Genomic DNA, 27,918 nt, shown 5'->3' on the forward strand with positions numbered 1-27,918 from the left:
AGGAAGTGTGGAAATTGTATTTATTCTTCATCATTTTTATTCCTCGCATTTCCTATCCATAAGCGCACAAAAAACTACTGAATGAATGCAGTTGGTTAACTGTTCAGTAAAATATTTTCGTAGCAGTGGTGTTTTCTTGTAAGAAGTGTTCATGCATGCTACTAACCCACTCAATATAGCAACAATGGTGATAACAATAATAGCACAATAATGTCAGTTGAGATCTCTGAACATAAAAGAGATAATTGTAAAAAAAAACACAACCTGCCTCCCAGTTTCTTAAATTGGTAATAACAGCGGCTCTGACTTAACAGCTAATGAATGCAAACAAGGAAAATCGCAGCCCGTTTGTAATTTTAAATAATCTGACAGTGTTGTAACCTGATCGTGGAGCTGCTATATTTCAAAATGCATAAACTAAATCAAAATATATAATATAAAAAATTGTGCGACGTACAGAAACAGTGTGATATGTGATAGACCAAAATCTAAAGTCCCGAAATTATGTCATTTTAAAGTCTGAAGACGGAGGTTTGAAGAAAGTATCAATCCAATCAAAAGGTTACTAAGAAAGCGAAAACTGTTTCTCGCTTAAGCAAACTTTCGAACATTTCGATATTCGTCCGACTTCCCTGCCGGTTATTCAGTTTTACATAGCTTTGATTTTACTGAGCTTCATCATCAATAGCTCAGGTCATAGTCAGGTATTTTAAATATTCAGTCTGCTTAGGTAACAGCGATGTTGATGAACGCATCGAACTGTGTGCAACACCAGCACCACGGCACAACCTGTGAGCGTGAAAGAGTGCATTATTAATGTCATGCTAACTACTTAAGTAATGTGCAACTGAGGGAGAAGGAGAGTTCTGTGTGCGTGCGTGTTTGAACCGCCCTTGACGTCCGGACCTCCAGACTTAAAGAGAGGGGGAAGAGTTTAATTGTTCATCTGGAATTATGAGTTGGACTACCCAACAAATAAGACAAAGTCTTTCCCGATTGTGTCGACTATAATTATGATGACAAATTATTATTATAATTATTTATCATTCCTTTAACGCATCAGATTATTAAAATAGTCACATATCTTCAAATTGTTTTATATCCCAAAATAGGGAATTTAGGACAAAACCTTAAAAAACAGTCTAAAGGCTGTGCCAGAAATGTAAATAAAGTCCTATTGTCTAAAGTATACGCAGAGGAAGACCCTCTGTGAAATGAAAAGGCGTTCATACGGAGTCTATATATTGTCCGCCGGTTCGCTTCATCCGATGCAGTAATGCGGCTATATTCGGTATTTTGGAGAAAAGACGGAGAAACCCTTGCAGCTCACGTTTGTGAGAAGAGTTGGGGTTCTTACAGAGGAAATAGTGTAGCCCAAAGCCTAGCTGAAACGTGTCAAAGTTTTCCGTGTACACAGAGATTGAGTCGCTTGACGGAGATTACAAAACTGCGGAGTACGGTTAGTTTGTTGAAATTCCGCGGAATGATTTTCGGGGGTGCTGACAAAATAATGTCGTTGAAAAGCTTCTTTTTTTAACTGGCTATGATCTCTGAACTACCTTTGCAAAAAAAACCCCGTTCTTTCCTCAAATGTCAAGTTCGGTGCGGGCTGTTGAAAGCTGTGCAGGTACCAGCTCCTGCTAGTTCACCGTGTTGCTCTTTTCTTACTTGTCAGCAGCCTCTCTTCCGAGAAGATTGCTGCGCCTCACCAAGTGGTAGTTAGTAAATGTCATTGAGTTAGCTAACTGTAAAAGACAAGATGTTGTCTTTAAATTTGACGTCATGCATGGTCGCGGCACCCGTGTCCCACGTTCATGATAGCCCGGTTGACATTATCGGTCTGCACAAAGCGAACGTGGCACAGGTGCTCCTTCAGCAAACCTGCCCTCGGTCCTTTTCAGCAGAATATGTCCTACGGGATATCCCATTGTGAAAATAACACCCCTTGTTAAACAGCCTAAACAGTCGCATTATCATAATCAAGTTCAATATAATTAGTTTTACTTCACTCCGGCTTCTTATTGGCTGCTTGCACGCGCCTGCCCGCATGCTCCCATTGGTTAAACTGACACGCGACCAGCGCGAGAAGGGTGGGGGGTCCAGGCGCGTGCCGCTTTTTAAAGGGGCGCTGCGCCTCGAGACACCAGAGAAGCGGTCTTGCACGCGACCCAGTGCAGGGGTGAAAGTCCTACGGTGGGCGAAATACAGTGCTAACCTATTTTTGTAAGAGTACTTTTTGATTTGTAAACTTTTTAAAAAAAAAAAAAACGACTCACCAACTATTGCAATGGCTCGGATGAACGTCGAGGAATGGGGCGAAACGAAAGAGATCAGTGGAGAGGGGCATCCATCCAACTTAGTGAGGGGGGAGCATGGAGGTTATCCACAAGGTATGGCACTTTTGGATAGCAGCGATCCACGCGTCTGGCTGGCTCCTGCGCTGCAAGGCACCTGTGCGGCACACGCCGACTACCTTTTGCACTCACCGGGGTCTTCTGTGGAGAGCCTGCAGCAGGACTCGGAGCGCAGCGGCGGATGCAGGAAAGGCACCAAGAGTCCGGTGAAAGTGAGAGAGCTCTGTAAACTGAAGGGGGTCGGGGTGGAGGAGGGCGGGTGTCGGCAGAGAGCCCCGTCCAGCAAAGCCACCAGCGGTGTGCAGAAGCAGCGCCGGATAGCGGCCAATGCCCGGGAGAGGAGGAGAATGCACGGTCTCAACCACGCTTTCGACGAGCTCCGGAGCGTCATCCCGGCTTTCGACAACGACAAGAAACTTTCCAAATACGAGACGCTGCAGATGGCGCAGATCTACATCAACGCCCTGTCGGATCTCCTGCAGGGCCCGGCAGCGGATCAGCCAAAAAGTGAGCACAGGTCGGCGTACGAGGCAGCCAGTCCCCGCGGGGCTCCCGCGGCGTGCCGCAGGTTCGCCTCGGCGGGTTACCCGGTGCCGCTGGACGCCATGCAGTTTCCCTACGAGGACGGGGCTTTCTCAGCGATGACGGGCCATGAGGCGCTGTCCCCTTCCAGCACCGTGAAGTCGGGTTCGGACGAGAGCAAGGCCTCCCCGAGGTCCAATAGGAGTGACGGCGAATTTTCCCCGCACTCCCACTTCAGTGACTCGGACGAGCCGCATCTGGAGTTACAAAGCGAAGACGAACTCTCCCGAACCACCACACGTTTCGAACCGTTTTAGGAACCACACTTGTCCACCATTCTGGAGCGAGAATTTCCCATATATATATATATTTTTAAAATACGTTGCATACAAAATAATGTTGATTATTGCAAGCCTGTTGTAAGCACTCTTCCTCAGATATACTGTAATGTTGCTCTTGAGTTTATCATTCTGCCAATACATTTGAGTTTCGTTCCTGGAGGTATAGAAAATACTGTCCTGCCACATAGATTGTCATTACTGCGCTACTGCCATAGGCTCTCCAATTAATGTACAACATGACTGTCTTCCAAAAATGAGCCTAAACTAAAAAGCCTGTCAATGCATACAATTGTAAATGAATGTCTGCCTTATATTCTGATTGATTCTACAGATTTTTTGTAAGTCCCCGTTTAAATTTTTTGCAACTTGTAAAGTTATTGCACGCACTTTAAAAAAAGCCACAGGCTTTAGAAACTACAACACTAATGTTATGAAATAATAATAATAATATCTGCCAATTTGAATATATATCTATTTAACATAGCCATTAGCTTGTGTTTGCTTTTTATATTTGTAAACAAATCGGTTTTATTTTGTTTCGACGGGAGTATGTTTGTTGAATTATTTATTTCTTTTTGCCACTGTCATCCTTTTATAATGAAAATGTACGATCTAGACATTTTACCATGGGTTGTGTACATTTTATCCATTCATTTTTTTAAAAAAAATAAACGAACAAACGAAATTCGTCCACAAGTTGTTCTCTGTTATTCTTGTGCGACTTACATATAAAAAGTGCTGTCAGAAATTCAAAAAAGGTTTCACGATGGTTTTTCTTACCCCCTTTTATATAAGCAATATATATAAGGTTTATATTTATATAAGGTTTTAAGTGATTATCTTAAAAAGCTCCTTTAAACCACATCTAGGAACATTTAAAACAATCGGTGACATTAGAACCGTTAATTTTCAGAATTAGCGGATGCTTGTAGCATTTTATTTAACCCTTTTAGATCCGTGTTTAAAGATTCAGTTCACACAGAATTGTATTATTAATTCAAATGTTGCCTTTTATACCAGAGTGACTTGACATTAAAATTATGGGTTGTTTTTTTTCGTTTTTTGGGGGGGGGGGGTTATCATCTTGTTTCAAATGTTTTGCCGAAGGAATTATGCAATGTCCGCGCCGTGACTATAATCTTTCACAGATCTTCAGATGGAGAAAAAACCCCATAATAAATCGGAATATACTGGATCACGTAGCTTTTTCTCATCAGTGTTTGTTAACATTAAAGACGAGGATTTAACTTAACATTTCTACTAGAGTTACTGTCTAGACTCTCCTTGCCTTTCCAATTTAAACACGTTGCTTTCACTAAGAATAGGTCCAGTTTCAAAACAGAGTTGGAGAATCCAGTAAGCCGGTGCCCACGGAGTTATTTTGTCAAGCTGAATGCTCTTTGAAGAGCACCTATGTAAAAGATTTGGCGAGCATTATGAATCGCAAAGCGTTTCTATTGCATTCTGCGATGTAGAAGATTATTTAGAAACAGACTAAATATTGTATCGTAATTCGATAATACAGTACAGCTAGATATTTCGCGGGAAAGGGTAAAACGGCACCCGAAAATTTAATTTATTTTTAGCTATAATAACAACAACAATAATAATAATAATAATAATACCACCACCACCAACAACAATAATAATATAATTATTATTATTGTTGTTGTTGTTGTTATTATTGTTGTTATTATTATTATTATTCCACAGGTTTTCGTTTTTAGTTTAGAGTCATAAAAAGTAAACGAAAACAGCACACCTAAGAAGACGGGGATGAAAAGCAAAGTCTTTAAATAAAATGACCGTTGTTGTGGTTAATGAGATGTTTATCTGCCGACTGGGGTGATGAGGACGTGGGGCTCGTGATCGGCTGCATAATAAATTCTTCCACTCCGTCAACGATCTGTAAACTATAGCTGCAGGTTTCTATAATCTCATTAATATTTTGGATAGTTTAAAGTTGGCTGCTACAGAGAACACATTCTCCATATGCCGCCCTTCTCCCGGAACGCTGGATGGCCCCATTCCTTTCATTACGAGTAATTAGTATCCTGCTCCCAAACTTCGTTCCAGGTATCCAAGACACTGGCGAAGGAATCGACCAGTTTGTCACGCGCAACTGCAACCGAATCAATACGGCCAAATCGTAATTCCTGAAGGACGGGTCTTGACTCCTGCAGTATATCCTCAAACAGAATTAAAGGTACATTCGGAGAAATGGTGCAATGCATACTTTGTACAAACGAACAAAACTCTTGATGTGTACAATTACATTGAAATAAGTTTGAGAACTTTCTGATGGAACCATTCTACCCCTCGTGTATGATTCTACCGTCACAAACAGTACTATCGATGTTAACATTGGCAAAACAATAAAAGACGCATATTGGTAAGTTTTGCCAAAGTTCTTGCAAGCGACTTTTCCGTTTCACTAGCACGGGTGTGAGATGTAGGCTACTGCAGGGGTAGGATAGCACATCACTTTGTTGGAGACCGGTTTTTTTTTCCAACAAAAACTTGTAAAATAGTACTGAGGCGGCGGGCACAACGGGTGGTGGTTAAATGATTGCCGGTTACGAAAGAGAAATGGTAATTTGAGTGTTTATTAATTAGCTACGTGTGACAATAGAAAGTTGGCATTACTGTAGTTCGGGGTGTCGGGTGTCTTTATTGAAGCACGCGCTGTCAGCTGGTGAGCGCGCGGTCCATCCACATCAGATCCCCTAGGACACGGCTGAAACACACGAAACCCCTCCTCCCACCACCAGCCCGCCAACAACAGGCGCAGGGCCCGGCAGACACCCGCCCTTTGCCTGGCCGCACTGCGAAGACGGCGATACAATTACCGCGTGCTTCATCACACACCTGGGCAGCGTAAAAAACGGATGGTGAAATCAGTCCTGAAACAAAATATCGCAGTGGGTGTCATAAAGTCACAAGGCTGATAATTCAGCTCAATCTGCCCAGCAAGAAAATTAACAACACAAGACCCTTGAAGCCAGTCACCTACGTATCGTGAGTGTATTCCATACACAAAAACCCCTTCCAGCGTTTATCGGTGTTCCCACCAAATCTGTGTCTTGCTAATGCTGTCTTTTATATTCGACACTGTTTGGCCAATAGTCATTTAGGCTGATTTGCGCCGGTCTAAATGTTATGAAAAATATAACATCATTGATTCAGTTGCAGGAAACTAAAGAGCACAGACAGGGCCGGGCGAAATTAGTACAGTAGTTAGCTCGTTCCAGTTGGAAGGAACTCAGTACTTCCAGATAGTACCCAGGAGCGCTCTAAAATTAAACTCAAGTTACAGTCAACTCCAGACGATGGCACTTATCCTCTGATGGTGCTCATGATACAGGAACAGTACAGAATTAAAACATCTTAGACTAAGATGTCTTGTCCTAGACTAAGCAAGACGGTTAAACGAGACTAATAAAAAGACAAAAAAAAAGAAACATATATTCGTTAAAGTTAGGTTGTATTTTTGCCTTTTAAGTGAACGGTAATCAAAAGCACAATGCAAAAGTATTGATGTGAAAAGCATTGAACAGAGGTTAAAATGTGTAATAATGTAATAACTTAAAAACGAGACATTTACACCAACGTTGTAAGTTTAATTTTAACTAACAAGATAATGGAATAACACCATATTTTAGTTTCAATAACGTATCTCATTCTTCCTACTCGCGTTGCACATTTGTTGAAGTAGCTCGACCTGATAACGTTTGTATGTTCAAAGCGTTCTTTTTGCTAGTATCGAACAATGGACTAACCGCTTTGTGAAAATATTGCAGAAGAAAGGTGAACACAATTTTAATAGCGTGAGCATTGATAATTTATTAAACCGTTCTCATTTTAACGTTTATGTACTTCCACTGTTTCATTTGCCTTTGAGTTACTTTGAATGTGGATCACCCCTCTCCAGCAGAGTCGTAAGGAATTAACTGCAGTACGTAGACATGCGATAATATCATCAGAAATGCGCGATTCCATTGTAATTCCTCTACACCCCCATGCCTCAGCGCACCTCTCCAGGGTTGTCTGGTATACAGTGTTTACTAGACAGGTTATAGACACTGTATATGGGTTTATAACAGGCGAAGGGAATTTCCCAGACACTCTGCTTAATTGACGCCGGCTTTCACAAGTCGCATCCTTCACCGCGCTTATGAAATCTTACTCAGCTGTGTACTGTACACAGCCACGTTTAGTGAATTGCGGGTTGCAGATCTGTTTTGGTATTCATTTGTCAGTATGAAAAAGCTGTATTCTCACATTTTCCATGAACTTTTTAGAAACTCAACAAATTAACGTTTCAGCCCTGCCCAATCTCTTTGGTGAACGACCTCCGTTCTTTCGCTGGTGGGCGGACGCCCAAGAAAAGGCAATTAAGGCAATTAAGGGCATGCGTACCCTTAAGCTAATTTATTTCATTATTGATTACAATTACTTAAACAGCTGGAAAAATAAACACCGCCAAGCATTATACCTGCAGATCAGGCTATTAGTATATCGTAGTTAACACATGAATGTTAATTGATTGCTCAATAATTATGCCACTTTAAATTGCAATCTTTAAATTTGTAAAGTTTCTGCATGTCCAAGCAAGAAGGTCTTTGATTCGAAGGGCTTTCTAAACCGTGGTATCAGTGAATCCTCAGATCTACAGTTCTCGAATGTGCCGTAGAACAGAACCCAGAAAAAGTACAGTTGAAGAGAATTACCTTCACGTGTTCGATGCAGTTGGCCTTTTAAGCCATGTTTCCTGTATTTGTGCAATCACAGGTAAGTCATTGTAGAACATTTCCTACTGTACATCGTTCTGCGTTTGAATGTTTCAGCCTAAAGTATTGGACAGCTTCAAGAACCATGGTTTAAATGAAATGTGACAAGACGGGTAGCGATAACGAAATTACAGTCAAATCGAACTACATTTTTAAATGAAATGTGATCAGTTTAATTGCTGTGGCATGTTTTCCATTCTGTTTGCTAGGTGTGGTTTTGTTTGTGTGGGACTTGGCGTGGGAATGTGCCACCACTCCCTCGTCCTTCCTTACCGCTCACTCGCGAGCCTTTCATCTTCCGGTATCTTGAAACGGAAAATCGTCTCCGTTACGGTGCGCATACAGCATATGAATAAACGTGCTTAATTATTTTCTTTGTTCAATATCTCAAAAATGTCAGAAGCCGTAGACGTTTAACTGGCCTTGTAGCCTGCCGGTTCACATTAATTAAAAATCGCTTTGTCGTCTCCCCGTTTTCACTGTCCGCACGCTTATGCATTTTTTTTTGAATGAAAGAGCCCGATTGTGACTGTATCGACTTTTTCCTGGAGTGCACCTCGGGTAACCGTGACAGAGCGAGGAAAATGTGAACACATCGAGTTCCATTTTTTTCAGAGAGTACTGTAAATAAAAGGCATTGCGAGTTACGTTACATCTTTTGCATTTAGCATCGGTAAAAATATTTTACAGTTTTCTTATAGGAGTTTAGCAGAACGGAATATTCGGAATAGATTATGAGCTTACTGTGTCTGTAGGGTCATATTAACAGCACAACAGCAGCAATAATTGAATTATCATTAATAATACAGGATTCTATTATTCAAGTCGGTGGTTATTTTTAATTTATATAAATAATGAGATTAGTAAAGTTAGAAATCTATAAATAACTGCTCCAGTGTAAGCCTTAATGTCAATTTAGACATGACCAAACAGTTGCTAAATACAGTTATGTCCCAAAGTGCCGGCTCGAAGTCATGCTACCATTCTGTCTCTGTCAAGAGTCCTACACTCGATACCTTTTATATTAAGAAAGTCGTATTTTAATTGTAATTCTGATGAACGTCAAGAAAGAGTCTGTGAAGAATACTGTTCATGTCAGCCTCTGGTTATTCTTGGTGCCCCACTACTTTCGTGTGGCCTGTGGAACAGTTTGCATTACCATGCCAGTGATGGGTGATAAAATTAAAACTTAGAGTACAGAACTTGTAGTTCACCAGCCCTCTGCTTGGTTGGTCCTACACTACTGCCAGACCCTGTGTCATCATCATTCTGATAGCAAATGGTATATATGTAGTGAATCAAGGCCCAATAGTGTACTAAACATATTGTGACATACAGAGGTTCCCAGCATCTGAGAAGGTAATCTTACCAGATGCACAAAAATTAGTGACAGACTATTCTATCTATTTAATCCCCAACACTACCCCCAAAGTACGTGTACTGTATCTGTTGCATATTTATGGAGATTACAATTTCTGATGCGCTATTCAACTTGTTACGCCTTTACTATCTTCCTGTTATGGAGCAAGGAGGTATTATCTTGTTGGCTTGCTATGAGCAGTTTTTATTTTAAGCAAATATTTGAATATTAAAACTGGCAAGCAAAAGCACTGAATCACAACTAATTTAGATTAGTGGTCAGACTGAACTCTTCTGTGCTTGAAACAGTTCATCGTTTCACCTGAGGCACTAAGCTCTGGTCTGAGTTTATTCACGGCAGAGTTTTATGCGACAGCACGAATAAGAATTATGCGTGTCTGATGCCTGTTTTTGCTAAAAATGATAAGCAATGCAGGCTGATGCAAAAAATACTTATTTCAGCTGTCAAGCCACTTGTATGAATTATGAAAATGTCTGAAAAATACTCTGTAAATAATTCTGCGCTAAAGCTTATGTTTGTATTTGTAATGGGTAATTAAATATTACAGTAGGCTTTGGCCATGTGCAAAACAAAAAGTTTCAAAGGGTAACAGGTAGAAGGAGGTGCCATGACCTTTCACCCTGTCGCACCTCTGTTTGCAGCTTTTATTCCGTTCATTTTTCAGCCCAAACCAGCCAGAGATACCCGAGCTGTAAACCAAGCTGGGGGTTGATCTGGGGGGCAGGAGCTCCAGCCCCGCTGTGTCATGAGCACTGAAAGAAAGGCCCTCCCCTCCGAAAGTTAGCACCCATGAATTATTAATTCCCCAAACAATAGAAACTGTTGCAGAGAGCCAAGCCCTGCTTCGCAGCGGATTAGGCTGTCATAACACAATGTGCAATATTAAAAAAAGTCATCTGAGCACGGAAGAGAAAGAAAGGCTTAGTAAAAAGGGAAAAAAAAAAAATCAATTATTTAATAGTGTCGTTATGTTAACTGCTCACACTACGTGTAATGACAGCCCCCTATCTTGTCCTCTAGCTTTGCTCTGTATTTTGGAATAGATGGTGCTTTGAATGTATGTTTGGAGTGTCTTTTAACTCTTCAGCTCATCACCATTAGTTCTGTAACCAGTCTTGACATCAAGACCAGGACTTTGCTTTGACATGTGACTGCCTGCCCAGCAGGAAAAAAACTCCAAAGCACTGCATGAAGCTTCACCTTGTACTGTAGACGTTTGATCCACCGAGCACCAGGGGAGGAGCGATCAGGGTAATGTTGGAGCTGTGTGGCAAGGTAGAACCAGCCATTATTTGAGGGGTTTTGCTGAGTTCAAGCGAAAAGACTATGATATCAGGAGGCAGCTCCGTTGACATGTGCTTCTAAAGGCAAAAGCCAGGAACTGCAAAGAAAAGAAGAGATCTTGGTGGTAGGAGCATGGAATTGTGGGAATATGGAACTGGCTGCCTAGCCAGGTTGTTGAAGCCACTATCCTTTCTTTCATGTAAGGGCTGGATGAGATCCTGGGATCAATTAGCTCCCAACAACCTAACAGGTTAGATGGTCCAAATGACTCCTCTCATCTGTAACTGTTCTTATGGTCTTATATGTTTTAGGGCAGTTTAAAAATATATTTAGGATACAATTTTCCCTTCATTTATTTTATGTCAATTTAATGTTTATTTAGTATTTATAATGGTTTAAGTCAATTTAGTTTAATTTTATTTAATGTTTAATCTGATAAGGATGCTGTACAGCTGCATTTATTGACTTGTGTTGCAGCTTTTAGTCTGTGCAAAAGACGTCCCTCCCTCTTTCAGGCTGGGACTGACTGTTCTGCCATGATATACCGTACATCATGGTTGAAGATCAGCACAAGTACTATGTTTACCTGGCTGAGGGGGTTAAAACTGAACCTGGCATTTACAAACCTCTAACTGAAGGGAATAAGGAGATTGCAGATTGTTTTTTTGGGGGAGAAAAAGGAACAATGAAAATGAAAGTGGGGAAAACTACAAACTACATATCAGTTTTATTGGGTTCTATGCAGAAAGAGATCAAGCTGAAAGCCGTGAGACTGAGTGCTGTATGATGAGTGAAAGCAAGAGTCCTTATAAGGAAAGATTACCTCAAATTACAATAAGTTAATGTGAAAAAATAACTTCTACATTAGTACTATTTTAATCTAGACTTGAGTGAAGTCTTTCAGCTTCGTATGCCAGTTCTATCAAGTGACACAGTCTTAATCTAAATAGTACTAAAACAAGAAAGAAGAAAACTCAGAACAATCTACAGAGGTGTCAGATCCCCTCATTATTAATTCATTTGTTGTCAGCAGTTGTTAAATCGTCCACTTATTATTGTTGTGCCAAAATCCTGTCATAGAACATCAACATTAACAGCTGGAGAACAAGGACAGTGGCAGTTTCATTTTCACTGAATATTTAATTTGGATGTTCAGAAATGCGAAAACGCAGCCTCCCTTAGCTCTTTCCCATGGCTATCATGACACGGAGATGGGTGAAAGTACGAAACCTTGTGAGTAATTGCACCAGCATCCTGCATGAGAATTTACATTGCTTACTGCTCATTTCTAGACTGAAATGTGAAGGAAGCTGTAAAACAACTGGGTCTCTAAAGTGAGAATTTGTTGATTTACAAAACATGGTGGAAGAAGCAAATACCTGAACTTCTGTACTACATGTTTGAAATGCTGTAAAGTTACTACAGGTGTGGTGCAGTTTTAAGTGTCAGCACATGGCTCCTCCATGTTGATATCACCCCCCTGATCAAACACCAGCTCCTTTGGTCAGGGTGATCTCTGCCTCAGCCACCTCATCAGCACATTTATGAAATTTCAAGCCTCAAGCAGGCTTTCCGCTATAGCATGGGAGTGGCACACTGGAGCTGATGTGTTTAAGATGTTCTGAAATAAGAACATCAGCAGGATTCTCCAAAAGGATGAGAATTTCTGTCTGTGCTATGGAACGTAGAAGGTTTTGGTCACTCGCTGCTACTACAACAAAGACAACAGCAAAAAGGAACTGGTTTGCTGTGGACTTACTGACACAGGGCCTCAGCAACTCCATCTGTAAATGGATCCTGGACTTCCTGACAGGTAGGCCCCAAGTGGTGAGGACTGGAAACAAAACCTCATCCCCTCTGATCCTCAACACAGGGGCCCCCCAGGGCTGTTGCCTGAGCCCACAGCTGTATTCTCTATTACATGGTCACAGTGCCTTTGTGACCGTTGCGGTTCCGTGGGCGATGACGTCGCCATATCTGAATTAGCTCCGCTACACCCTTCCCTCCTGACTTCGCCTCGGTGAAGGACACTCCCATCTGGGTCACGGCACCACTGTGACCGTTGTGGTTCCACGCGGTCTCGTGCCCTCCGCCACCCATTCCATCCCGCAGCACCTGGGGCGCGAACCCGGATCCCCGGCGTAACGCAACAGGGAACCAGCTGCATGAGCTAAAGGAGACCTCCCTCAGCCCAGGCAGCTGAGGTCCCTGCTACGCGCAAGGAGGGCGATGACGTCACTGTATCTGAACTAGCTCCACTACACCTTCACTTCCTGAGACAGTTAAGGAAGTGGGGGATGAGCAAGACAACACTCACCAATTTTTACCATAATATGAGTGAGAGTGTCCTGACCGGTGGTATTAAGGTGTGGTATGGTGGAGCTACAGTACAGGACAGAAAAGCCATACAGAGGGTTGTGAGGTCCGTGCAGAAAATTACTGGGACCGAGCTACCCTCCATCAACTCTCCATCAAGCAGATATATCTCGACCGCTGTCACAACTGGGCTCGAGCTATACTTTGGAACCCAATTCACCCTGGCCATGATCTGTTTTCACCCCTGGGTTCTGGTAGGAGGTATTGCAGTGTCAGAACACTGACGGATGGATTCAAAAACAGTTTCTTCCCCCAAGCAGTCCAAATCTTAAACAACTCAGATTAGCACCTGCACTTTGAGGTACTGCACTGTTCACACTATGTCCTGTCTTGGCTGTATTATAATGTCTATTGTCTAAATTTATTGTCCATGTCTGTTTGTCATTTGTGCCTAGTTTATTTCTCTAATGTTACTGGGTACAGCTGAACGAGTAAGCATTTCAATACAATTGTTGTGTACGGCAAATAAAGATATCCTATATCAAGAAATATCTTGAATCTTGAGTTAGGAAGCCTCAGCTGTGAAAGAAATAAGGATCTCAAACAGATTTGTTTTCTTTTTGATTCAGTATCCATGCATCCATTTTCTAACTGCTTTATCCAGTGTAGGGTTGCAGGGGAGCTGGAACCTACCCTGGCAAGCAATGGGTGCAAAGCAGGGTACACCCAGTCCATCGCAAGGCACACACACACACTGAAACCAGGGCCTTTTTTTTCTAGAAGCCAATTAACCTGCCAGTATGTCTCCAACTGTAGAAGAATACTGGAGGACCCGGAGGAAAATCCAGATGGATAGCACCCTAGGAACTGAACCCAGGGCCCCAGCGCTGTTAACCACTGCCCCACTGTGCCACTCTTGATTCAGTGTGTTAGAGGGACACTAGATTGTCATTTTTCCTTTGCTTAGTCTGTTTTCTATAACCTTCCCTCCCTCTCTCACTCTTTCATTTCTTCTCAATCTCTTGGCCTGACTTTCTCTTTAATTTTAAACTTGGCATTTTCTATGTAAATGATTACATCGGAAAACAACACAGATAAAGAAACTATATCCATAAAGGATTTTATTAAGGTACAGTTTGTCAACCCCAAACTGGATAAAACTTGTGTGGGTCTCTTCTGGGACAGAATACAAATTCTCTTAAGTTTTTTTTTTTTAAACTGAATCTTCTATTGGAAGTGGGAGATTCAAATATTACTGCATTTTAGAAAGTGAATAATCTGTGAAAAAAGCAGGTGTTTCTAATCCTGAAACATAAACTAAAAAGAATTTGGTCTTATTTTAGTTCATTTTAGCTGAAAAAAGATCTGCTTCCTTCTTAGTGTAATTCACAGTGATTCCCATATGAGATTTTCTCATACTGTATATCTTTCAAATGGACAAAACATAGGTGATGAACTACAGTATATGCTGATTTCTATTAAAGTAAAACTCAGAATCTTTTCAGAATTTTACTCAGAAACATTTTATATCCCACAGTTTTTGGTTCGAAGTGTGTCTAATTTTCAGGTCTGAGGGTCAGCTGTAACACACATTACAGAGAGAAGCACAGCAAATGTTCTCTTCTGAACCTGAGGGCTTGGATTTGTGAGAATTTCAAGTTGTTAGAAAGCTACAATTTTCTGTTTCAAGAATGAAAAATAAAGATATTTCATTAGAATGTGTTAATCAGTGAGGACAAATAGATTTTTAGCACAGAAAATGAGCATTAATTTTATTTTATTTAGTCTTTTATTTTACATGGTGTAAATATAGATTTTTGGGTTTACTTTTTAAAGATTGCTGTTCTTGGCACCCTCTCAGCAGTCACCACAGTGTCCTGATTTGGAAGAAGAATCTTTCACACACTCTAAAGTTACACCTCTTTTTTTCCTATTACCTTTTGAAGAAGAAAAAGGAAGGATTTCTTGCGTTTATTGCACAAAGAGGTTTAAATTTCATAGTACCTTATATATAAGGGGGTCCACTTCATCCACCACTGCAGAGAGGCACCTACCTGGGTAGCGTAAGGCAGTCATCATACACCAGCAACCATGCTACATAGTGGCAACCCTCATATCACCACAACACAGGCCTAGAGAGTTGGAGCATGCTAACTGAATTAAGGAGTATGTTTAAGTAAGCCAGACTGTAGAAGCCTACAGTATACCATACAGGGGCACTGGTTTGAAAATTCAGGTCCAGATGGAAGAGCTCCACCTACTGGTTCACCAGCAACCAGCTTGTTTTTCCTAGGTTTTCTACTCCAGTGCTAATGACACTCAGCCTTGCTAAGTCTCTGTGATCTGTTTTAATTTGTGTATACGTTTTGTTTGATAATTTTATTGTACAGTGAGTGAGGTGGCATAGTGTAAGTAAATTAATGTTTATTTTTGTTGGAAAAAAAGTGTTTTTCTATTATAGCTTTTTGCTGGAAACAAAGTTTAAGCATTCACTTTTAGAAGAAGAAAATAAAGCTTTCATGTAGTACATGAATAATTAAAAATTCAGTCATTTGAGTTATTTATTCTCAGTGTATTTATGTCCTACGTGAATTCCATATTAAGTTAATTCATCAGGAAAGAGAAGGATTGCGAAATACCCTGTTTCTGCCTTCCCTTTGGTGATCTTGGTTGTAATGAAAGACTTTTGGCATCGGGCTCACAGTAGAGCGCCAAGATAGAATTCAAGAAAAAAAAGAAGAAAACGTGGTGTATAAAGTGACATGTTTACTTAGAGTCAGCTTGTAAAAGTGGGCTCTGAATTTTTCATGAGGGACAGAGTAGCCCTGCAATGGCTCTGGGGGATTCCAGTACAAAGGGCAAGGCTGGCTGCACTCCCCATCTGCCACGGGCTGGAGCGGAGCACGGCGTGCCCTCAGGAAAGTTAAAGCACTCACGTGACGCTGCCAGGTATCACACTGTGTCTTTGTCATGTGGGAATAATGATGCGCAGACCCGGGCGAGGAGTGTATTATAAAGTATATATTGCATAGACTTCAGTTATTCTTAACGTGAGAAAAAGTTAGAATATTATAACTACTAACTGTGACAAATGCAGGTTCAATCTACAGACTTGTAGTTGTAATTTTTGTCAGACGTTTTAAACATAGTGATAAGATCATTCCACGCCTTGGGACGTTACGAGTTTTTTTTTCCAGTATGTAAAAAAGGAAAGTATTCTATCCGGTTAGATCCCACTTTCCACTGGCAGTGAAGGTTGCCTATACACGTATAAACTGGTGTGTTGGGACTGGACTATTAGTGTTAAATGCTACTTTGATTTACATAATTTCTTCTTTTACTTCTGTATCAAATATCTCTTTTCCCTCTTGCCCTGCCTGTCGGATTCTTACATCATTTCTGACAACCACACTCTGCTTCCTGCATAACTTCAAACTCCAGAAATGACATCTGAACTCTAAATTAAAAAACAGCTACAATACAGCCACTGTACATATTGTTTAAAAGTCTTCTGGAAGCTACAGTATGAGCTGTCCATCCTGCAAATCAATAACTTTTTTAACAAATTGATATTTTTAATGTTGTACTCTGAAAGGTTTAACAATACAGGCAGTAAAAAGACATCAAGGAGTCTGAAAGATGTTCTGTGAAACTAGCAGCACATTTGTATGAGGAGAAAACCACTGGTGTGTTTAAGGTCTACCTGTACAACAAAAGTGGAACAACGGTATACTATATATGGATTTGGAGTCATAAGCTAAGAAATCAGCAGTGAATTCCACTTTCCCGACAATAGATGCTATCATAACTGGTCAAATATTCCCCTGGGGGTTTCTGTTTTTCATGGCTAGGGCTAGCCATTCTTATTTGCCTTATTGATGGAGGTAGGAGCTGCCCACACAGCACCTGTTGCAGTGTCAGGATTAAATACTCTTCACCATGGCTTGCTTTCTGAAATATTAATTAGAGACTGCCTTAACTGCATTTTGAATTACACACACCTGTGGTTTTGATGAAAGGTTTATTAAGCTATTTTGCTGATTGTTATTCAAATAAAGAGAAATGACAGTGTCGCTTTTGTCAGATCCACAAACATACCAGAGGTATGTCAGTTAAAAGGGTGTTGATTTTTTTTCCTTAGACAAGTCGGTTTGCTCTTTGATTTGGTCACTCCACACAATTTTGAAGAGAGAAAACAGTGGAGCTGAGGAGTCTGTCAATGTGAGGAGTTTCACAGAGCCCTACCTCACACATGCACCCACTGGCCAAAATATTACGACTCTCCACTGAATAACACATGGAGCTATCCTGAGCAAAACTAATAGGATGTGGGTACATATTCCACAGGGTTTTGAAAGATGTGCATCTCAATCCCACCACAAGTTGTTTTGAAGAAGCTCTTTCAGTTGACGTTCTGATGATGGATAATTCTAAATTGAACTGCAGGTTCAGCAGGGTTGAAATTTGGGAATATCTGTGTCTAGGGGAAACAACAGAAGTCCTTTTCAGACCAAACCAACCAAATGTTCTTGTGAATCCCCCAAGGAAAGTCTGTTTTTTTTGGCTTGGAAATACTGACCAGAGGATGAACCCCGTTAAATACATACCTCTGGTCTTCAATACATCACTAAAAACATTTGAAATGTTAAAACGTGGTTATTTGTTTCATCCTGCTCATTGGTTGTTAATAGCTAATTAATCTAAGAAAATCATTGAAATATTTCTTGAAAGATCTCACCAATGTAGCTGGTTAGCATGTTCCATAACACAAAAAATAGGACTGCATGTATTCTATATTACCTTCATTACAGTACAATACATTGCAGATTCAACAGTTAGAGCTGCCCTAATCTAATTAATCAAAATATATAACAAAAAAACAGCTAAAATATGTAATTTTGTGAAACACAAGATCATATTTAGGGAAGTACGAATACTATCAGGTCCTGGAAATCTGTTTATCCTAAGTGTTTCTTACATGTAACATTTCTTCCTCTTCTACACTTATTGAACATAGGACTTGGTCTTTCTTCTGCCTTAGTTATGACATGAGTGGTATATTCATTTAATACTGTGTGTTAGACATTTCTCTTTCAACATCTAAACATTTTCTTCCTTTGTATTTTTCTTGATTGATTTATTAAGTCATTTTGTTTTCTAGCCTTTGATTTGTTTTTGCTATGAATCCATTGTGTTTCTGGTAGGACATTTTTAACCAGTGACATCCATTTTCTATCTTGCATATCTATCTAATTTCATCTAATTTATTTAATGCTCTCTCTTTCTTCATAATCTCCTTTTCCAAAATCATATATTTTGGTAACTGTACAGCCCAAGAACATACTCTAGTTGGTACTGACAAACTGAGTAAGGAAGCTGGGGTTCTCCCTGCCTACCATTTCAGAGTCAGCTGCCCTAATGGGTTTTTTCCAATCTTCATAGGGAAAGTTGAAGTCTCCCATTATAACTACTACTTCTTATGTGCACGCATTCCTACAAGAAGACACTTTACAGTATTTGTATACTGAGACAGAATTGATTTTCCACAATTAAATTGACTGATAACAGACTAACTTGAGGTTCACTGTGAAAGCCTCCATGTATTACAAAAGACCTTTCTTTGCTGATTTTAAGAATGCAACTTATAAAGCAAAGATTTGATTCTTTTTTATAAATCATGTATTTTCAGAGGAAAATGTCAAACTGTTCAAGAAACACTCAACGAACACAGTGTAGTGACAGTCTAATATATTTCAGCAGATTTTAAACTCACAAAGTTATAAATAGTGTTCTATAAAATTTAATACTGCTGCAACTAAATTAGACGGTGGAAGGGGCTATATTGTAAGTCAGTTCCTCAGACTCAAAAAGATTGGTGAGAGTACACCAGTTTCGTTACTTTTGTTCTAACTGTCTGCTTTTGTAAGGATAATGAAAGCAGGTGTGTAGAGATACACAGGAGGCATCTTTGGTAGCTGTCCCTTTGAAAACCACACAATAGCTCGGGCAATTATCTGATGCTCAGTGCTTTCTGAGCATCAGTTACATTCTTTGTATAGGAAACATCTCAGCTGTATAATTATTTACTCCTTGACACATTATAACTTTACATATATACTATTACAATCGGCATGCAGCCCTTCAAAGCTAAAAGGCTTAAGAAGAACTGAGATATAAACACAAGTGCGCCTACTCGGAAGTACTTATCCTTCAGGCAGTTCTCCTTCCTTGTAGCAGAACATGCAAAGACACTTTTTAATGAGCTCTAGTTAATAGACGGAACGCTGTAATTTAAGTTCCAAGATATCGGAAAAATGTGATGAAGCACTTCTCGTTGTCACTCATTTAGGCAATTCCCTGATTAAATAAAGATCCTGTATATCTTTTGATTTGTTTTTGTTAGGTGAAATTAGTTATCTAAGTCTCCACAAAACAGTGCAATATCAATGCAGAACTGAATTACATTTTGTTTCAGTAACACTTTGGAGTAATGGGCAATTCAGACAGCATTCATTATAAAACCAGGAGCTGTTACCACAATGTGTTTAGAATCAGAAGTGGGCACCTATTAAAGTTTCTTCAGAGATGGTGTGCTGTGGAGACGGGTAACAAACAGTGATTAAGATATTTCAGATACTGACAGAATTTAACACACTGTTGAATTCATTCTGCTGAGGAAAAGCTGTGGAACTTGGAAATTAACACACTTTGTTAATTTTTCCTCTGGAATCACTGTGGAAGGATATGTTGCCTGTTTACTTTCTGAATTGTCTTCCGCTTAGGAAAGCACACTTTAACATCTCTGTGGTCTGTTTGCAAAAGCTAAAGTGATGGAGTGGAGAGATGTGTCAGTGTTGATTGCAAAATAACAAGTAAAGGTTAATTCTTTGTTAAAAAATAGAATAAACACAACATGAAGACTGCTCATTAGTTGAAACTTTGTTTCTTCCTTCTGCTTTTCAAAGTCTAAAGAACAGTGTTGAGTTGACTTTTATGGAGCAACTTCAGATTTTACAGTACCTAAGTCAAGTTATAATTAATGCCTATCAGGCTTCCCCATCTTCTGTCTGTGATATACAGTAACTATTTCTTGTAATTCTTCTACAACATCTGTAAAACATTGACATAAGGCTTTGAGAGATAAATATATACTGTATCTGTCAATTGTAGTCTGATTTTTGAAGTATCAGACCAAAACCTCCTACCACTTCACTCACCAGTCACCAAACCCTGAAAGTACAAGTCATTATAGTACCTACAAAACCATTTCCACCCCTTATAATATTTAAGATTTCCATGTTTTGAAATGTGACCTGGGAATAGCTACAAAGGAAATTCATAGAGAGAGAAGAAAAATGTCTCTCTGATTTCCATTGGTTGCAAAGGATATGAGCGGATGTGATTGAGACTCGAGGATGAAATGACTGGCCTCAAGGCTTTGGAAGTTGTAAAGTGAGCAGTCATCTGAATTGCACAGGTCTGCATTTGGGCCACTTCCATATGAGGGAAAAGCCAACTGAAAATAGAACATCAAAATGCAGGTCATCTGCAATACAGATTGCAGTAATTAAAATATATCTGGAAAATATACTGAAATGCATTTTGAAAAAATATTGGTATGCTTTTGAAAATGTACTGTAAAAATGGATTTATTTGCATGCAAATATACTTCAGGCCCACAGTGCAGTATTTGTGATTTAAATTTCTGTTGAATGAAACACTTAAGAGATTGTCTTCAGATGTATTTCAGCTTACTTTCCATCATTTTTTAAAATCTACTCTTAACCTGCTATACTTTTAGTATATGCTGCTTCATATTACTTCTCTAAATGGAAAATTCATAAATACTTTTCTGTTGCATGTTGTTGACACTTTCCTCAGTAAAAAAAAAGTATTGTGGAACTGAAAAAAATTATCACTGTTGCAGGTTTACCTACTCTGATAGAAATCATTATACCGATGTGGATCTTAGTATTATAACATAACAAGCAATAAACCTTTATTCTCAAGAATCGCCTCTAAATTGTTTTCAGGTAAGGGATTATGTGTTTCCTTTTCTTGTTTTCCCTTCAAATTCTGAACAATCCTCAATATTGTGCCAGATTATCCTCTTTAAAAATTATACATTTTTAATTGAATAACTCTCTTAGGCTGTAAAAGTGTCCATCTCTAGTTGTCATTTTTAGTTGGCATTGAGAATGGGATATTAACCCAGTCATAAAATTTGTACCTTATGAGTTTGTCCTTAAATTCAAATTAAATGTTCTATTATCTACCACATTTAGATATAAATAAAACTTGGGTAGAAAAGTGCAATAGGATGCAGATGGCAAAATGCATTAAAGATTGTGGGACTGGCAGTGGTCTTTTGTAAGTGAGTTATCAATTTTTAATGCCAAGGCCTTCTCTAGAGTGAACGCATTAGCGTTCATTTTCCTTCACTACCAAGAAGCTTGCTTTGTAGGAGCTGTACCTTCTATTGTACAGTTACTGTACAGGTAATATTTCAGATGCTGCTGTGCTTTTTAGAAGGGTGCACTATATTGTTTTCTGTCTTTCATGGCCTTTGAATGCCTCCCCCAGCCATTTCCCAGGAGGCCCCCAACTCTCAGGTAACTGCTGGGTGGTGGAGACAGCTGAAGAGATCGACACAGACAAGCGTATCGCTTTTCGTTTGTTAACAGTAAACCCCCCACTCCACCCCCAACACAATTAGAGGAACATGTCTGATCCTTTTCATTTCCAAAAAAGATAACTATTCACTTCCAAAAGAAAGTGGCAACAATGGTAATCTGCAGAGAGCGATTTTGTGAAAGTCAAAAAAGGAAGAAAGCGACAGGACTTAAGGCTTACTGTGTCACTCCAGTGAGGAAGCCAGATTTGGAGCCAGATCTTTTCAGAAAGCTGCTTCTGGTGTGGATAGAAGGCAAGACAGCTCTTGATTAAACCCCAGCAGAGATCAGTCCTCTTAACAGACCTGCAGCAATTAAGCTACAGATCGTGTGGGTCTCCAGTGTGAGCGCTGATCTGATCTGCTGTTCTCTGCTCACACACACAAACAGGACAGAAAATTATTCTGAGAGAATGAGGTATGATTATGAATAACTTTACCACATTACTCTTCAGAATGTAATACAAATCCGTATTTATCCACCTAGGATTAATGATGCTTTTTATCTGCAAATGTATGTTTGTATTATATTTATACTGTATAAGGGTAAAAGCATGGTGATGGGTAGTACTGATGGCAGAGAGAGTACACTAGACCCCCTGGACAAAATGGCATTTTAGATCTTTTATCTTGCAGCATTCAAATGAACAAGATAAGAACCCTCACCCCCCAAAGAAGATTGGCTCCCCTTGCAACTTGAGGGTTCACGGGTATTTCCATGTTGCTACCATTTGTCCCTATTGAAGAAGAAGCATGTAAAAAGCAATGTGCTATTCCATAGATCACAGTTTATTCTTTTTGTTTTTTTGGACAAAAGGTACACAGGGAGATAAGCACAAGGCTTTTAAAATTGACAGCCATCTCATCCACTTAAAGCGGTCTGTGTCCCAGTGAATTGGTCTGGCTGAATTCTGTAGGTGTCGATTGAAATGTGAACTTCCTTTGACTCCCCTAGCTCTCACTTGCAAAGATCTTGTATCATAAGGCAATTTAGCAAAAAAGTATCACATTTATGGATTTGTGTGACAATGCGCTGTGCCTGCTTATATGGTTTCACTCTGGTTGAGAACCCCCCCCCGAGAAGAGTGTTCCTATAAATAGCACCCAGCTACTGGATTATCCTCAGCCGTCGGTAACATGAGCAGACAAAGCTGTCAAAGGGGATGATGGCGAGGGTGCCCTGTTAAATGTAAAGTCTGTGGGTCCAAGGTCAACTTTTCTACGTGACTCTGTGACCCCTTATCAGAGAAGCCATCTCTTCTCACACCCACCAGAAGGGCTCTGCTCAGGTACGAGGGCTCTGAGATCAGTGCTGCTCTGCTGCACACATCAGTCAGCCCCTGTACTGCTACACTGCTTTACCGTTGTGTGTTGGCTGCAAAGGCTGAATCTCAGAAACGCACAGCCAGCATCTGATTTTTTTTCTCTCTGAGGTTAGTGACATAGAAGTTAGGTTAACAAACCCTTGGCTGACAGAACATGGACTGTTAAGACAAAAGGAATGTTTGGTGAGATAGTTTCTCAAATTATTCTCTCAACACTGAGAGAGATTAGTTCATTTTGTGCTTTAATAATGAGCAAATCAATAGGAAGCTGAATTTAAAAATGTAAACGGTTTCAGTAATGTTTTTTACTTCAACTGATAAGACTTTAAATGTAATAACTTAAAAAAGAAAAAAAGCAAATTGATCAAATGATTTTATTAAGTGTTCTGTGCTACAGTGTTGGAGATTTCATTATTATTGTCCAGAGAAAAAGTTACAAACCAGCCTGAAGAATGAAACTGTCCCACTGTGCATACTGTGTACATGTTGACACATATGAATGAGATTTTGCTGAAATTTCTCTGGTAATGAATGGGAAAACAAATGTCTTTGTGACTTGCAGGGACAGTTTTTTTTTTTGCTGTGGTACTGGAATACAAACTCAATATATAAAAATACAGAATCCCCTTGTTACCATATGAAGTCCCTGAGTCCCATATGAGACACGGTTTGCTATGAGACGTTTTAGCCTTTTGACTTCTCTTTGCTTGATGGCTGCACATTTTTCATCAAAGTCACCCACAAGCAAGCTGAATTACTTCAGAGGCACATATCAGGCAGAGAGACTCATTCATAGCCCTGTTGTTAAAATTACAGTTCAAGGCTGGGCTGTTACATTAGCCTGGTGAGGTCAGACCTCCCCACGTGCCTGAGCACCACTGGGATCATACGGGCAGGAGTTGCCTGGGGCCGTCGCTTTGTGGCCGACGGATGCCTGGTTGCAGTGCTGTTAGAGCACCCCAATACCCCTACGGTCGGTGCTGACATGTCTGCTTGGCAAGGCGAGTAGGGGATATTAATAGATAACAATTTTAAAATCAGGAAAGTAAAAAAGCCCAAACTGCTTGGCAATGGCTAATTAAAAAATCAAGACGGCAGAGCCAGTCACAGCTCTAGTCCTGAGTGTCCCTTTTGCCGTCCGGTTTTTCATTCCAGATGAGTTCTGAATCAACAGTGCTAAGCCATGCCTTTAATTGATCCTCCTGCTTGTTCAGAAGTAGTAATGGGAACCAGTAATGTAAGGGAGCAGATTTAGTTCCTTTTATATGGGAAAAGTATAATTTTATAATGCATCATATTTTGTGTAAGGAAGCAAATGAAATATCTTTTATTTTTGGCATCCCAACATCCCATATGTTAGTCTCTTACTGCACAGTTCACATTCCTGTGTGTACTTGTCTACACTTGAAAAAGGTATAGACAAGAGCTGATCATAGTGTACAACAAAGCTTCCAGGGGAAAATAGAAATAGAAGGGCAAATATCCCAGCTTTCATGAAATGTATCTAGGCCCCAAGTGATTTCTTCATTTTAGATTTCCAAATAATTGAGGGCTAAAGATGTAGTTACAGTAGATGTAGTGAAAGCTGTAGGCCCTGTGAATTAAACCACTGTTGGCCATCAAGGTGTTGCACTGTGTTTTCACTCTGCCTCTTGAACTTGGAAGTGCTGGAACAGCAATAGGCAGTACCAGTCAGAGCCAGAAGTTGCACAAGTAGGTCTGTATTTCCAGGATAGCATCACCTCTTTAGGGCAGTGGGGAGGGGAGGGGCTCAGACTGTACATATCTCCCCTTTGTCATGACCAGGCAATGCTGTCAGCAAGTGTTACAATACACACTGCAGCGTATTCACGGGCCTCCTCTGGGGTTTGCCTAGATGAAAGCACAAAGGTGGAGGTGGTCATTTGTGCAGCAATTTCTTTTTACATAATCTGGTTACTGTGGCAACTGCTCTCTCTCCGCGCGGTGTTCTTTTCACCTCCGCTCTGAAAGTCCTGACGATCCAGAGGAGATAAAACAGAATGTGGCAACATTATCTGACTCCATCTTGCACAAAAAAGGCGATTTCTCAGAAACATGATCAGCGTTTCTGACAACAACCATTTCAACCGAGAAAGGTTCTGAACAAAAAAAAAAGCCCATTCATATTGCTGGCTTATGATTTTGGAGTCAGAATGAGATGAAATAAGTCATGTGATCACATAAGCTTCAGTTTGTATCAAAGCACAGAACAAAAGTAGTCTGACCTGTTGAAACCTAAAAAAGATGCAGAAACAAATGAGAATTATAAAAGACTGAGAACAGTTATTACAGTAGATAAAAACTACATACAGATTGCATGTTGGATACAGCATAAGATTAACCTGAAAAATCTGAAAGCGCATAGTAAATGAACTTTACAGACACTGACACTACTAAAATAATAACATAAACAGGTTCACTGATGAAGGTTCACTGCTTGATAATAGTTTCCATATAGTTCACCTGTCTTGATAAGGAATATCTCGATCAAAACTGTTTGTACTTTAATTTTTAATATTTGGTATTATTTATAAAATATCAGATATATCACATATGTAATAATAAATGTCTATAGACAACATCTTACTATGGCAGTTTAATGTAAACCATAACAGCCGGCAAATACTTTTTAAAGAATGAGAGCTTTTTCAAAGTTGCAGGCACAGAAAAGAGGAAGAGGAGTCTTAAGTATTTCTAGATACAGTATGTCATTATAATAAGAAAAAGAAGAAGAAGATGATATTCTGGGGCTAGCAGAACTTTGCCTAATGAAGTTAACATTGCCCAGTTGGGCTTGATTATCTAGAACGGTCTTTATGTTGACATGCTGGGCCTAACTTGCTCCTCTTGCTCACGGAGTGTGCAGTATTTGTGGGGGAACGTGCTGCAGACTTGCTGAGCTACTTGAAAGAAGATGCAACAGGTTGGGTGGAATGTACATATATGGTTATTTTTTTATAAATTAGGGTGTAGTATGGTCAAAGATACCTGGCTTCACAGAACTGCCAGATCTCCCAGCAGCTGGCATAGAGTACCTTCTGATAGAAGAGCACCATACAGTACTGAGAGACTGGGCCTTTCTCCCCCGGCTGCCTCTGCAGGGCAGCCTGTAGGCACAGACCCAAGAGAGAGAAGGAAGCCCCTGTTGCCTGTGACCGCGAGGGTCTTCTGTCCTAAGTTCGCAAGGATGCATGCATAGAAGTATGCAACACCGTGCTTCCTCCTGAAGTCTTTTAAAAATCTCTAAGACCCTGTGGGACACTTGCCCTAAGAAATGGCGTGCAGCTACTCTGCTGCACCTCCTCACCATCTCCACCCTCTCATTGCCGGGTCCCATCACTCGGCCTTTCTCTCTTCAGAGATGCAGCCCGGTGCAGGAGAAGCATGTGATGTTTTCAGGGGAGCTGGAGGAGGCAAGGAGAAACAATGCTCTTCTATACAAGCCGAGCTCCTCATTGTGCAAAGAGCCTGTCAACGAACGTGAGATGGCAAAGCCTTCCTCGTTAGGCGGAATTTAATAGTAAATCAAAGTTCTGCTGGAGAATAGCCTGATCTCAGCATTACCCTCCCTTGGGTCCTGCTGAAAGATTAGAGCAAAGGATTCGAGTCCTCAGTAAGGTTAATGTATCAGATAGTCTTACGCTGATAGTCAGGAGTGTTGCGGCCCACCAGAACCATGGGGCTTAACCCTTCACAGAACTCAATCACAGGTACACGAGGAAGCATCTCCATGTGGTGGAAACCAAAAATTCTCTGCTATATGACGACACATTCTGAGATTTTAATGACAGGGTTGTGATTGGAAACAAAACTGTCTCAATGTGTTCTGTTTCAATACTGAAGCTTGTCTGTTAGCGTAACATTTGACTTCTCTCTTCATCAAGGGAGAGAAAATGCTGGAACATATAAATCATTCAGAAAATCCCCCCCAACCCCCTGCTTAAGCTGTTTTCCCAACAGCTTTTCTTCACAGGAAAAAAAATGTATTTTCTGTTTTATGTTGTAAATGCCACAAGGAGTTCAACCACGAGGTACAATTTATTATTTAAACTTTTCTCACATTGGGGGGGAAAAAAAAAAATGCCAGAAGCAAATCAATAAAAATAAACCACGCAAATATATTTGACAGAATTTTCCATTAAAATAAAAAAAAACATTTGATTTTTATTATATTTAGGGCATGGTTTCTGGATGTAAAAATATTTAAAGTTAGCAAGACAGTCTGCCCTTTGATTATTACCACACACTTTGTGTCATGATGTTCAGGTTCACACCTGGGAAAAACTCTGAACACTCAAAATCTCAGCAAAGGAGGGGTTTGTTATAGCTGAGATTGAGGAAGAGGTGTTACATGTCTCCATTGGTGTGCGTGTACTACCTATTCAAAACAAGGGTGATGCCGTGATTTGATATGTACTGTATTGTATTATCAGGGAAGGAACTATCCTAAAGAAGTAGAACATTTAATTTAGTTGATTTCTAAAAACAATCTGTTTTCTTGGCCTGCACTTTCAAGTTTTTATCAGTACAGACTAACAGGGAATTGAATAATAGTAACAAAAGTACCTGGACTTAATAATGGAATATTTTATATCTATATTAACTTGCTCTGCATAGAAATAAACTTTGAACATAAGTAATATGATATTATGTGCTCCAGGCTTTAATACAATGTTGATTGCTATTTACATAAGTAAAATTGTTTTATATTTCAATTCAATTCAACTTAATTAATATGATGATATACTATTGTATTATATATATATATGCAAATAGAGTATATTTCGTCTATCTTAAATGAACTATGCCCTCGTTTGTACTGTACCTGACTGCAAAGAATTGCAGTGCAAATGTTAAAACTCCTTTTTAAGCAGGATGGCCACTCTTATGACTTCTTATGTGAGATGGTTACT

At 40.0% G+C, this 27,918-nt stretch overlaps 1 protein-coding gene across 1 annotated transcript; it reads left to right on the plus strand.

Moving 5' to 3' along the window:
• The first annotated feature begins 2,287 nt into the window (after positions 1 to 2,287).
• On the plus strand, positions 2,288 to 3,193 carry atoh1a (atonal bHLH transcription factor 1a). Its single transcript, XM_088912226.1, has one exon. The coding sequence runs from the start codon at positions 2,288 to 2,290 to the stop codon at positions 3,191 to 3,193; it is 906 nt and encodes a 301-aa protein (XP_088768352.1).
• The last annotated feature ends 24,725 nt before the right edge of the window (positions 3,194 to 27,918 follow it).

This window comes from Atractosteus spatula, chromosome 3, assembly GCF_055471065.1.
Source record: "Atractosteus spatula isolate fAtrSpa1 chromosome 3, fAtrSpa1.hap1, whole genome shotgun sequence".
In the NCBI taxonomy this organism is placed as follows: Eukaryota; Metazoa; Chordata; class Actinopteri; order Semionotiformes; family Lepisosteidae; genus Atractosteus; species Atractosteus spatula.